The sequence below is a fragment of the Hyperoodon ampullatus genome (assembly GCF_949752795.1).
Source record: "Hyperoodon ampullatus genome assembly, chromosome: 16".
Taxonomy (NCBI): domain Eukaryota; kingdom Metazoa; phylum Chordata; class Mammalia; order Artiodactyla; family Ziphiidae; genus Hyperoodon; species Hyperoodon ampullatus.
The window spans coordinates 77430429-77444009 of NC_136929.1; the positions used below are offsets into that span (position 1 = coordinate 77430429).

Below are 13581 nucleotides of genomic sequence, written 5' to 3' on the forward strand. Positions count from 1 at the left end.
ATACTTTGTAAATAAAGAAAATATACTTACACGAGGGAATTCTATTTCAAGAACCAAAGCAAACGTGCTCGTTCGTTCATTCTGTAAATGAATGCTTAATGCTTTTTAGGTGGTGGGCTAGTGAATACGGTCATTTTACGGCAGTCATACTTGGCCAATGAAAACAAGTGATTGGTAACAGCTGAAAGGTTTTCGAAGGTATAGAAAATACATAATTTATGGTTCCCTAAATGCTTTCCAGCTTAGGTATTTGACTGCCTTGTAAATAAACTACATTTCAGTTATGCTGTGTAGAAAAACAACACTTTTGTATGCCTTGAATATTCTATAACTGAAGAATTTAGGAATTGTCCTATTGACTGCTCAAAATCCCACAGAAATCTCCAATTTAAGCCATTTAAGCTATTTACAGCTTGGTGAGTAAACGTTTGTTTTGAGGTTACAAAACTTTTAATGATTAGTAGAGAAATTGTGTTCTTTCTGGTAAAATGGGAATAAACATATCAATACACAAACACATACTGTTTTTTTAAAATTTGGTAGAAGTGTGGGAATCCTTTAGGAGACAGCAGTTTCATCCTTTGAAAGGTAAGGCGATACAGCGCCAGACGCCTCATTCCGTATATTATTCAACAAAATATCTTCCACTGTCTAATAACATGGTAACTTCTCTCTCCTCCCCTGTTGCTTGGAAACGAAAGTATTTACTTTCCAACACTTTTCATTTTATGAAAGATCATAAACTACTGAAGATGCCTGCCCACTTGATAGAACATAAAATTCGTTTCTGTGATGCTAAGCAGAGTTGAGAAATTGTCTTCTCAACAGGTGCAAAATGTCTGTAGTCAATTGCCCTCAAACCTGAACATATTTATGAACGTGTGAAATAAACATGCTCATAGTTCAATCCAACATTAAGACGAGTGAGAAAAAGGCAAAATACTCAAAAGCAGCCTCATCATGTTCCCTTGGAAGCTAACTCCTCTGCGGTGTCCTCGGCTGAAGGTGCGACGAGAGCCGTTCCTCTCTCAGCCCCCAGATCACTCAATCCCCACAGCGCCAGGCCGTCTGTAGCTCCCTGGCATGGGAGCCGGGGTAGGGGTGGCTACGTCCACTTACCTTCCTGGGTTACTGACGGATCCAAACCTCCTTCCCTCCTCCGAAGGTCAGGTCTCCCCACCACGAGTTCTATCTGTCGTCTTCTCGGGCAGCACCTGGAGGTCCCACCACGCCTTTACCTCATTCCCGCACCTTTAACACCTGTGGAGGAGCCACCCAAGACCCGGCCTCTAATTGGCTACCCCAGCTCCACCTGCTTTCCCCCAGCACGTCTCGACTCTGGAAGCCTGTGCTCACCCACCGCGACCCCTGCGCTCATTACCGGGAGCGGCTCCCCGTCCGTCCGAGTGTGAGTGGCCCCCGACACCAGCACCTTCTCTCCGCACCTGTCCTGTACTAGCTGTCTGACCTCGTCTGCTGACCCTGCCTTTCCACCAGCCACCCCACGCGAGTCCTAGTTTCCCTTCTCGGCTGGGGCAGAGTTGGTGGTTCGACGCGATCACCACGGCCCTGCAAATACCCTAGTCCCTTGCTCCTTTTTCCGCTCTGTGACATTTGCCTGGAACAACCCCACTCTGTTCCGTTCATACAGCCGGGCGTGCGCCGCATCTCAGATGGCCATTCCACACGCGGGCCCGTCCCACTTTCCGAGTTATATTCTCCTCCCGAGATGATTAGCTTCCGTCTCCCTCCTCGGATCTCTCCTCCCCACCTCTCGCCCGGCTCCGAATGGCTCCGAATGCATGTCGCTTAGCCCTGCTGCTCGCGGCCCTCCTGACGCACAGCGCACGATTTGTTTGCTGCTTTCCCGGGGGCCCTAGCGTGGCAGCACTGGCTGACCTGACGCGACCACGGCGGCGTCGTTGGCACCCACCTCAGAGAAAGGCAACCCCGGCCGGTCGGCGCCTCCGCCACAAACGCTGCCATCCTGCTTTCTTCTCTTGCTCACAACCCGCACGCAGGCCCCCGGTAACTCTGCTGAGCTCTCCCTCCCCAACGTGTGCTGGGCCGCGGCGACCCTCCCACGCACGCCACGCTGCGGCTGCAACCCGCCCCCGCCCGCCGGCCCCAGCCAATCCCCGCAGGGCGGTGGGCTCGCGCTCCGTAGGTTAGACCACATCACGTGCCTCCGCTGTTACGGCGGCAGAGTGAAGCCTCAGGTGCCGCTGGGCTCCACGAGGCCCGCCCCCGCCCCAGGGCCCCGGCCCTTCACGCCCCCCCGCCCCCCCGCAACCACCACGACGCGCGCGTCTCGCTCACCGCACCGCTGTCACTCCCCGGGCCGCTCCTCCACTTCACGCTCTTCACCGCCCTTGACAACACCCAAAGCCCATTTAAAACTACATTTATGGTCTGGCCCCGCCAGAAGTTACGCTCTTTGAAGGCAGGGTCTTGCTGTCTCGGTCACGACCGTAGCCTCAGGCTCTCGCACACACTAGCCGTTTAGGGCATTTGGTGAACGCGTGCCCCATCGGATCATGACCTTTTCTGCAAGCAGGGAGTGTGCATGCCGTGGAGACAACGTAAAACGAGGCGGAGGGTCCATCCTCTCTCGTGAAGTGTTACCCACCAGCCACGTCCACCCTGACTGCCCACCACCGCACTCCTCGGGACGGTGCCCACCAGCCAGACATACCGTAAGAAGGATGCACGCAGTCCTGGCTTCGACCCCGCACCCCGCGTTTCAACGGGAAGCACAACTCGAGGCTGCCGGCGCTCGGGGCTGAAGGGACCACGGAGAAGAGCGGGAGGGTCACAGGCTGCCGTGTTCTCTGACGACTTTACTGGCCCCAAACACAACTGCCTGACTAGTGTCGGAATCCCCACAAAGCAACTTACCTTGAATGACGACTCATCAAGGGTATGCCCAAGCACAGTATTTTTCAGCTGCAAACCATGAAATCACTATAGTGTTTCCATTACTCACACTGTTTCAATGAAATTACAGAAAATGCAGCACACACTGTAGTAATCAGTGAGTAATAATACTTACGTGTGTGGAGGTACTAGGTAGTGCTACAAGATCTATTACTGTGGGTCCATGTTTTCAAGAGGGTAAGTCAGTCTCTGGCCTAAAGTATTATTTTCACATGTTTTTATTCCATTAAAAGCAAAACAAAATTTAAATCCATACTCATAGAACAGAATACACTTATTTAAAGTTTTGACAGTGTGCAAAATTAAAGTTTGGGTATTTAATCCAAACTTTAACATGAGTATTATCTTGTAAGGCGATTCCTCCCCTTTAATTAATAAATAATACATTAAATAAATATTATTCTGGAAGCAAATCATCTCCTAATTCTTCATCAGCAAAATCATCCTCGTCGACTCTCTTTTTGGTTGCAGTTCTGGGTCTTTCTATTTGCGGGCCAAGCGGATCCACATAGGAGGCGTCTAGGTTTCAGAACAGATGGTTGCATTAGAGGAACAGGGAAAAACAGCAAATGTGAAACCAATGAGGCTCATCGTCACAACTGAACAACCCAGAATGAAGAGAAAGGCTCTCCCAAGTCATGTAAAACTTGTCTGTGCTGGAAAACCCTTAATAACACCCAGGTGGACGCGTCTGCCCGCCCCTTCCAGTCCAGACCTGCCAGGCCCCGGCACTTGCCTAGCTCCTTGTTACTGCTGCTGTCGTAAGGCTCCTCCGTCCTGGGCAGGGCTCGGAGCTGGACGCTGAGCCGCTCGCCTCTGCTACCGGCACCACAGTTCTGGCCACCGTCTGGAGACACAGGAACAAAAACACACGTGTTCAGCAGGCCGGGCAACATCACACTGCGTTACGAATCTTAAAGTCTACTGATTTGTCAAGAAACGGGAAGGCTGTTTCATTTGACAGCCAATTTCCAAAGGATGTAATTCTTGTTTTTTGAAATTTAAAAGAAATCTCTTGTTGGGAACCTATAATATAGTCAAAGCATCACTCAAGAGGAGGCTGTATCAGACCCTTTCCACCGTGTGCTTGGAGACACTGACGAACACCCCCTGGCGCGGAGCGGGGCAGCGGGTCGGGGGAAGGGGCTGGGCCGTCGCCCGCGTGGAGCCTGGGAGCCATCTGAGGCCTGGGCAGGTGAGGAGCGGGAGAGGCCCAGCGAGCCTGGCCCAGGCACCGCCCCCCAACTCTCTTCACAGGCCTGGAGAACGGCTACAGAAGAGGTCAGATGTGCCCGGCAGAGGAGGATAGATTCTGGCCCAATTTAAAGAAAAACCTTAAGAGGATGATAGAGTCCAAATATGGAATGGAAATAGTGCATAAGAGACGTTCACACCCAAGACAGAATAAAAATTAGACTGAAAAACGCAATAAACCATTAAGTATCACACACAGTAAACGACCAACAATTTTAACACGAAACCTTCATAACCCAGTACACGGAGTCAGTCAGCAAACCCGCTGTCCCCCAAGGGCAGACGGGGCCGCAGGAGAGGCCACCCGCCCGGCTCCCGGCCTCGGAAACACACTGTCCCTCGCACCCCTCATCCCCGCAGACGCTACAGGGAGGCCATGTGGACCCTGAACTCGTGGAGCTCAGCTCTGCCTGTGCATGTGGATTGGATTTGTTTTTCTCAACTGATGTTTTGGCACCGAGCTGTTAAAACGTGAAGCCAAAATTTTGCATTTAAGGGTAATGCATTTTTTATTTCAAGTACTTAAAACAAGTTCATTTCATTTTAAGCTTATTCTGTAAAAAACAAACTAAAGTACTGAAAATCCTGCAAAGCTCTAAAGCAAACGCTGCTGCTTTCCAGTGCGATTTGTGTAAGTGATAATAATAACACACTGTTTGCCCAGCACCGGCATGTGCAGGCGGGCCTCACACCACCTCCCGGGGGGAACCCCCTGTGGGTGACGGAGCCCGGAGGCTGGGTGACCAGAGAATGCCACATACGTGAACGTGGGTTTGGTGGTAGTAGTGGTGGTGATCTTTTACATACACGAGGCCGCATGTAATTTGCATTCTCTCCTTTGAGATACAGCAGTGGTTCTCCAGGTGTGGTCCCGGGACCAGCAGTGGCAGCTGGGACCTGGTCAGAAACACAGGACCCCGGGCCTATCACTGGGGTTGGGGGCTTGGGTCTGTTTTAACCAGCCTTCCCAGTGACTCTGCTACACACTCAAATCTGAGGACCCCTCGTGAGGAAGGGCGCTGAGGTCAATCAGCAAATTAACAGAGAGACAAGGCTGCAGTGAGACCAGTCTGGTGCACAAAAAAAGAACAATTTTCAAGGGCCCTCAGGCATTTCAGAAACAGCCATTTTATACAAACGAATAATTTTGATGACATGTTCCCTATGGTCTTCTCTCCTAGGCAACACTTTTAAAAACCTAGTTGTAGGCACTGCACTTAATTTTAACACATCATACTTAACCAGCTCCAGGCTGGCCTCACCTGGATCCATACAGAAAACTGTCCCTTTCCCCTACTTGAGCTGCGGGTCTCGTCCAGACAGAGCGCCAGAGAGTTCCAGGCTGAGACGTGCGCCGCTGGGTCTCCAGGGGCAGAGGTGGAAGGTGGTGGGCCCCGGGCACCCTTCAACACGCAGGCCGTGCTGGGAGCTCCTCCAGGGGCCCGAGGGATGGCCAGCAACCTCGGCCCACGGCGGGCTGCAGGGGGCGGGGGTGGGACGCTGCTGAGGGGGGGCTCGTCCACGGGGCCCAGGGTGTTCCGGGGGCCGCGAGGCGAAGCAAGGAGGAAGCCCGGTGGGCTCAGACCCCAAAGCTGGGCGGGCCGGGCCCTGGCCTGTGCGAGCTGGAGGCGGGCCGAGAGTCAGGCTCCGGGGACAGGCAGGGGCCCCGGGACAAATTGGGGTGTCGGCTATGACGGGAAACCAGGAACAAAAGGGCAAGTGTAGAGAGAGAGAGGCAAGCCCCCCGGGAGCCAGGAGCTGCTTTAAACCTGCCCCAGAGCCAGGCCCACGATGCCTGGCCCGCAAGGCCCACGGCCAGAGCTTCGGCTCCAAGAAGCGTGTTTGTGCCCCAGGACTGCCTGTTTGTGCTGGGCTGCAACGCGCTGGATGGGAGAAAGGAAAACTTACTAAGAGAGAAACAGCAGTGGCGGGGAGGGTGGCCCAGGAGGCGCCCTCCTCTGCGCGGGGTGGCACCTGGGAGGCGGGCCGGGGGCCACTCTCTGGGGTGGACACCATCCTCCGGGCTCCAGCTCAGCACCGGCAGCTCTCAGGACACCTCGTTCGGAGGGCTGGAGTCTCCCAAGTGGACCCTGAACGTGAGGACCCCCGGGGGCCTCAGCGACACTTCACAAGCCCACGGTGACCAGGGAAGGCCCTGCGGACCGAGGGCAGGCTTGGTGATGGGTGTGCGTTAGGGACCGCTTGGTTACTCTGAGCTCAAGATTTTCATCGGAACGTGGAGGACCCTTAGAGGGTGGTGAATCTGGTCCTAGAACTCAGTAAGTACCTGACACTTCCCTGGGGGTTACTCCTTCGAGGGACACGCAGTTCAAGAGCTCACGCCTTGGCCGGCTGGCGGGCTTCCCAAGAGCAGCCGAGCGAGAGCGGCGGGCTGCCCGGACCCCCCGAGCTGCTTCAGCACTTTTGGTAGACGCAGGCCCAGAGCCCCTCAACGACAATCCGAATTCCAAAGAGCTCTAAAGCCAAGTTTCCAGGCAGCAACACAACTTCACGTCAAGAATAAAACCTGACTTGACCTGCAGCTATTCTGGGCCATCACTTATCCTTAGTGTGAATATTCACGCTTCACTGAAGTAGTGAGACTCCTTTGACTCGGAGGTGCTCCCCAGGGGAGGTATAGGGTACGTGGCTAATGCATCACAATACATACTTCTCGAAACTCCGCAAAAGGCTGAATTCCACCGCAGGTGGCCCCGCTGGACAAGGGACCAAGAGCTGCCGGGACAGGTCTCCAGACCAGGACCTGGATGGAGGGCCACCCACACGCACGGGGCGGGGAGGGGCAGAGCGGGGAGGGGAGGGGCGGCCCCGCACACGCAGGACCCAGGCTCAGGGCCGCGCTGCCAACTTCTCAAGCTCTGGGTGACGGTCTCTGGGACCAGGGACCCAGGCCAGGACTGGGGCTTCTGCTGGAGAAGCGGGACTGACCCTCGGAGACTCCAGATGTCCCGCTGGACCCGGCACAGCACTGGCTGTCGGCGCCTGGCGCACCCCCGCCCTCGAAGGCGGTCTCCGTCCCCGCTGCGTCCCCACCCCCGCCAGGCGGCGCCCTCAGCAGATCAGGTCTCGCGTGTCTTTCCAAGTCGATCCTGATTTCCTGGAGGGCAGGGGTCCCGTCTCATTCGTCCCCATGTCCTCGGCACCCAGCGTGCATCCAGTAAATGAACGAACGAAAGAAAGACCTCCCTAAACCGAGGGTCGCATTTCTCTTTGTCGTGACTCCTGACCACAGACAGACACAACAGGATGAAGTCGGGTCCTGTCTGCACGACGGTGCTACGTGTGGACATGATACGGATACCAATTTAGCATTTGTTTTTCTAATTAGTTTCTTTAAAACCATCCAATTTCCCCTAAATATAACTTCTACTATCCCCTGAAGTGGAGACAGAAGGTAGATTTTGCTGATGGGGAAAAGGGAGGATAACTTAACAAAGCTTCTTATTAAGTAACAATGTCCCCAGCAGTCACAGAATCGCCCAAAACGACAGCATTTGCGTGGCTGGTCCAGAGACACACAGTGGCCACGGCTGGGACCACAGCCGTCCCTCCCAGTGCCCAGACCGGCACCACTTCTACACTACAAGTGTACAGGTCTGTCAGCATCCAGGTGACGACCCCAGGCCCCATGGCGCCTCCTTACAACATAATCTAAAAAACGTAACACAGTAAAACCCACTAGTATGGACACCTGTGATAATCTCTCCAACGTGAACTGTCTATTCATCAATTAGCAGAAACAGGTCCGTTTATTCAGGAACCAACACCCACTAACACCTACAAAACACTCACTTACACAGCAGGCTGATGCTCACAAAAGTAGAGTAGGTGAAGTTTTACTGTGTATAAAACAAACAAGCAGGACATTTTCAGATTACTTCAAGGTGCTTCTAGAAGCCCATGTACTAGAAATCTGTCAACCGGCACCTCCAGGGGGACAGGGACACTCACCACTGCCAGCGCTCCCGTCTCTCCTGCCGCGGAGACCCCCGCTGCCGTCCCTGCCAGACTTGGTGCGCTAAAGCAAGAAGGCGACATGTTAGAAAGGACATACTGGACGTCAGCTGTACTGTAATGAAAACAGGAATACATCATAGTCCTTCAAGGTCAACGATAACCAAGCACCGATTTCTAAAACACACGTTAAACTGTGCGTCCCTCAGGCCTTACTGTCCTGCCTCCCGAGGCTGGGCTCACCGGGAGCGGCCCCTGGGTCGGCCCCGCAGGAGGAAGGCCCGGCTGCCTTGGAAGGAGGAAGGGGGAAACCCTGAGAAGGGCCACCAGGCCCGCCAGACACGCGAACGGCACTCTGGCTTCAAAGTGCAGGCTCGCCCTTGCTTCTGCAAACAACTTAAAAACCAAGTATTTCCCAGATGTGAAAGCTCAGGTCTTAAACGCAGTAGCTGAAGGGCTGGAGGGAGAAGGGGACCTTGCGAATAGGCTATTTCTGCTTTAGCCCCACTTGACACGATTAAAGGACAACAGGGTTTTGAAAGTCAGCTTCCACAATAAAGGCACTGTTCAATCTCACAAAATACCTAAGATCTGCCCAACAGTCTACTTTCTTAGACACCAACTCACCCTTAAGACATAAGCATTATCTCCAAACTGTGACATTCTTAGGTTTCTTTTTACACGCTTCACTGTGCCTAAGTTAGAGCTTCTGATTAAACGCTGACTCCAGGCTCTTGTATGAATAATCGTTTGTTTAGAGAAGAGGGTAGTCAGTGAGCAGAAACAGATGGCTTTTGACAACTATTTACAGTTGAATTAAAATTTCTTAACGTAGATTGGTATCTTATTTAGATCTTCAATAACATAAAAATAATTTCATCATTAATTCAAAGGACACCATTTATTCCCCCAACCCTGACAACTCCCCAAATATTTATAAATTATCAGGTCACAGGTGGGATTACTGACATTGTAGTCTCCTAGGAAGAAAAAAAACCAATCTTTTTCAATGATTCAAGACTCATTTCTGTAGAGACACAGATGTAGAGAAACAAACGTATGGATACCAAGGGGGGGAAAGTGGCAGGGGGGTGGGGTGGTGGTGGGATGAATTGGGAGATTGGGATTGACATGTACACACTAATCTGTATAAAACAGAGGACTAATAAGAACCTGCTGTATAAAAAATAAAATTCAAAAAACAAAAAGACTCATTTCTATAAAATGAAACACTCTCCTAAAACTTAGGACTTTCAAATATATGTAAACATGCTTGAGTTTTTTCTATTAAAAGAAACCTCCCCAGAACTCCATCTCTCCCTCTGCCTTCACAAACAAAAGAAAATCTAAAAATGATGCAACAAAATAAATATTTTAATATCTCTAATCAGATTTTATTTCAGAACTTGGTTTTCATCTATCCATAGATTAATAATTGCCAGCATATCTGTAAGACCTAGACAATGATAAAATAATTAAACTCATAAAGACAAATGTCCACATAACTTGAAACTTTTTTCCAAATCAAACGTGGGAAAAGATCTAAGAAACTGTAAGCTTAGCACAGGACAACCTAGGAAAGTGAGCACGTGCGTCAATGACCGTGCCCCGTCACACTGTCCTTGCGCCAGTCTAGAACTTTCCCATGCTTTGGCTCTCACCCGCCTTTGCCTAATTCACCCCTTCAAGCCCTCGCTTTTTTCTAGCCTGGAAGCCCCCTGCCATGGCAAGCACATCTGCATCAAGACCCCCAGGTCCCCACGTGGCCTGCTTCGCTCCCAGGAGAACCCAGAGCCTGCTGACTCAGCCGAGCCCCATGGATCCAAGTGGACCAGCGCGCGCTGTGGGCTCAGACTCCATCCTCCTGGGCCCGGGACCGCATGCCCCCTCCCCGGTGCGGCCTCCTCCTCGTGGGCTCCTCCCCCAGCTCCACCGGCTCCTCCCCCAGCTCCACCGGCTCCTCCGGCCAGCCCTCCTCACTCCCCGAGGCCCCTGCGACTCCATTCACTCGTCTGTGGGCGGAGGTCAGGGTTCTCATCCTCTTCCACCCAGTTGCCACTGGAAATCAATAAACCCCACCGTGACCAATCCTGTGTCCCCATCACCACAGCAGCCGGAGCAGCGAGTCCGTTTGGAGGTTACAGAGATGGCAATGTCACAAATGAGACCAGAACGTTTACCAGCACACAGGCTCGATAAGGTTCTACGTTTAAAGCAACGTGACCTGTGGAGACTTCACCAAGTCTTCTCTCAGACCATCCACACCCAGAGGCCGGGTCGCGGGGCCTTCAGGGGACGGGAGGAAGGGGAGCCCTCAGAGGGTCAGGTCCCGCCCCCCCCCGGGGCCCCGGGAACTAAAGGGACAGGGAGGCGGTGACAGAGCGGGGCTCCGTCAGGCAGGGTGGAAAGGTCAAAGTGTCCGCTACATTCACACCATGGCCCTGAGGGTCTCGGGGAGGAACGCTTCGGCCGCGTGACTGGAGGGGGTCAAGGTGAGGTCCAGTTTGGGGGAACCTTCTGGAGAAAGAGAACATGAAACTCTGAAAATAAAGTAGGCACAACAGTAGCAACTTATTGAGAGGGGCCGGTGCACACGGGCCCCGCAGCGAATGCTGGGGGCGGACCACAGGCCCAGGGACACAGGCGCACTGCAGTGTCACATTTTGTTCTCAGCAGGAGACACTGCCGCCTCCTCAGAGTTTCAACACCTCATAAAGTACCCAGGAATCAGGACTCACTTGCAGGGTTGTGAGGTACGGAAGCGGGACTGACAGAAGATTCCCATCACAGCAACACTGACACGTCAAACGGCCACAGAAAGGGGCAAAAAACGACAGAGGCCTGCCTTTGCTGACATGGGAAGCTGCCCAGGTTATCTTCCTCAGTGAGGGGAAAACTCAGGTTACAAGACAATATTTTTATAGAAATCCACTTTTGCTTAAAAAAAAAAAAGTCCCATTTAAAAAGCGTATTAGGGCTTCCCTGGTGGCGCAGTGGTTGAGAGTCCGCCTGCCAATGCAGGGGACACGGGTTCGTGCCCCGGTCCGGGAAGATCCCACGTGCCGCGGAGCGGCTGGGCCCGTGAGCCATGGCTGCTGAGCCTGCGCGTCCGGAGCCTGTGCTCCGCAACGGGAGAGGCCACAAGAGTGAGAGGCCAGCGTATCGCAAAAAAAAAAAAAAAAAAAAAAAAAAAATACTCACCTAAAAAGCGTATTGATATATGTTTGCATATATTTGTAAAAATGCCTGGGATGATGAAATGTCAAAATGCTAACAGTGATCTCAAAGTCGTGGTTGAATGATTTTCACTTTTTCCTTAACACATTTTTATTTGAATTAAAACGTTACTTACAAAAGTAATCTACCTGAATTTTTAGAATAACATTTGTTTTTTCAATAATATGAAAAAAAAAAGATGCCATTCCCACTTTGGGGGAAACAATGAGAAGAAGGTACAAAGAGAAGAGAGGAGGCAAGTAGATCTAAATAAAATGATGGAAAAAGTCAACAGGTAAGTGTTGGCAGAGTGTCTTCTCCCCGCCGGGAACACACGACACTGCTCTCCTGCAGGGGACAGGCAGAGTCTCCAGGACCCGCGCAGCCCCACACTGTCACACTGTCACCTGCCCCCGGAGGACAGTGGGCACAGGACCCGAGGGTGAGGGCTGCAAACTCTCGCGATTTGACATTTCTGACATCCAAGTATGTGGTCATTTTCTAGCAGTGTCGGTGACAGACTGTGACAAACCTAAGTTCACCGTGGACGGTCTGTGAAGGCCAGCCGAGAACACTGCCCTCATCTTACTGACGAGAACCAGCTCTGCAGCTGACCGGGGTTGAGGAGGAAAGCCCAGGGCTCCGTCCACCATCCTGGGCTTTTATTCCGTAAGAATTAGATTTTTGTCTTAGAACAAGGAGCAGTTGTTACCTAGTTAAGGATCCTTAAGAAGATGGGCTCTGACTTCAAATTCAAGAGAAAACAGAATTTAAGACGCTTCTTTGCAGCTTCAACTCCAAAGAACCCACGAACGTGGCCGCACCTTCCTGCCCTCGGACCTCTCTCACACCTTCCCGTCTCCACGCCAGGCCCTGAGGTCCAACCACACCTCCCCCGGGGACCACTCGGACCCCTGGTCATGGGCCGAACCCCATCCAGTGCACACGCTGCGTGTCTCTGCCGGGCAGCAAGCGACCTGTGTTTGTCTCGTTCTCCTGCCAGGTGACGAGCAGCTGGAGCACCTCGTCCATGTCAAGTGTCTCCTGAACAGGTGAACCAAGGACTCAGCACAGGGTGATGCCAGCAGGCGAGGACTCCACGGCCTTTAACCAGAGCGTTGCGGGAGTCTCACCCTGGAAAACGTCACGGCCCAAATCACCACACACTTGATATCAAGGATGAATGCTATATAAATTATCTTCTGTGTTTTTTTTTTTCCAGAAGGAATTTTCTTTTTTTTTTTTTTTTAAGATGTCGGGGGTAAGAGTTTATTAATTTATTTATTTATTTTTGCTGTGTTGGGTCTTCATTTCTGTGCGAGGGCTTTCTCTAGTTGTGGCAAGCGGGGGCCACTCTTCATCGCGGTATGCGGGCCTCTCACTGTTGTGGCCTCTCTTGTTGCGGAGCACAGGCTCCAGACGCACAGGCTCAGTAGTTGCGGCTCACGGGCCTAGGTGCTCCGCGGCATGTCGGATCTTCCCAGACCAGGGCTCGAACCCGTGTCCCCTGCATTGGCAGGCAGATTCTCAACCACTGCGCCACCAGGGAAGCCCTCTTCTGTGTTTTTGTTGAACTTTATAAATGCAGTAACGTATAAAATGGGCAAAACATTCTTGCAGCTTTCATTACATACGTAAACTTTAAAAATTTTGCATTTTTCCTTCACAGTTAATTTAAAGCTGTGCCTTTATGAGATCTTCATACAGAATCTTTTTCCTTTTAAGAACTATGACCAAAAGGGTTTCTGCTCAACTAGCTTCTGGTAATAACTGGAAATTTGAGGATAAGTACCAACTATATTTTACATTAGTTTTGAATGTCACATATTATTTTAAGTTGGCCAAAAGAAAGAATTTCTTGAAATTATTTGATTTCTTTGGGGGGGAAATGGCAAATACTGGGAGAGGAATTCTCCTTTTGAATATTGTGAAAATTCAGAATTCGATTTTTAAAAAGGAACAAATTATTAACGTACTTCATCTGTGAATGAGCAATTAAAACTTTGTGTTTCGTAAACTATCTCTTTCCCCATCTTCTTTTTCCCTCCTAAGCGTTTCCTTTTGTCCCTTAATCCTCTTTGCTGTGGGCTGGTATTTTTCTCTTCCTTGGCATATTTAAAATACTCAGCCTTCAACTCCTGTCTTCCCATTTTGCTCTCTTCCATTTGTGCAATGAAGTTTGAAGAGTTCCTTGCAGTT

General features: G+C 51.5%; 1 protein-coding gene across 4 annotated transcripts in view; it reads right to left on the reverse strand.

Annotated features, from left to right (window-relative positions):
* Nucleotides 1-3152: 3152 nt before the first annotated feature.
* Nucleotides 3153-13581, reverse strand: part of IFT88 (intraflagellar transport 88) — a gene marked incomplete at its 5' end in the record, with an annotated part of 70353 nt that continues 59924 nt past the window's right edge. For 3 of the 4 annotated variants that reach the window (XM_079722114.1, XM_079722112.1, XM_079722111.1), the window contains 3 exons: nt 3153-3456; nt 3674-3784; nt 8164-8230. In XM_079722114.1, coding sequence (XP_079578240.1) covers nt 3335-3456; nt 3674-3784; nt 8164-8230 — 300 coding nt within the window. In that variant the 3' untranslated portion in view covers nt 3153-3334. The remainder of the gene's footprint in view (nt 3457-3673; nt 3785-8163; nt 8231-13581) is intronic. The other variant, XM_079722113.1, reaches the window with a different exon arrangement.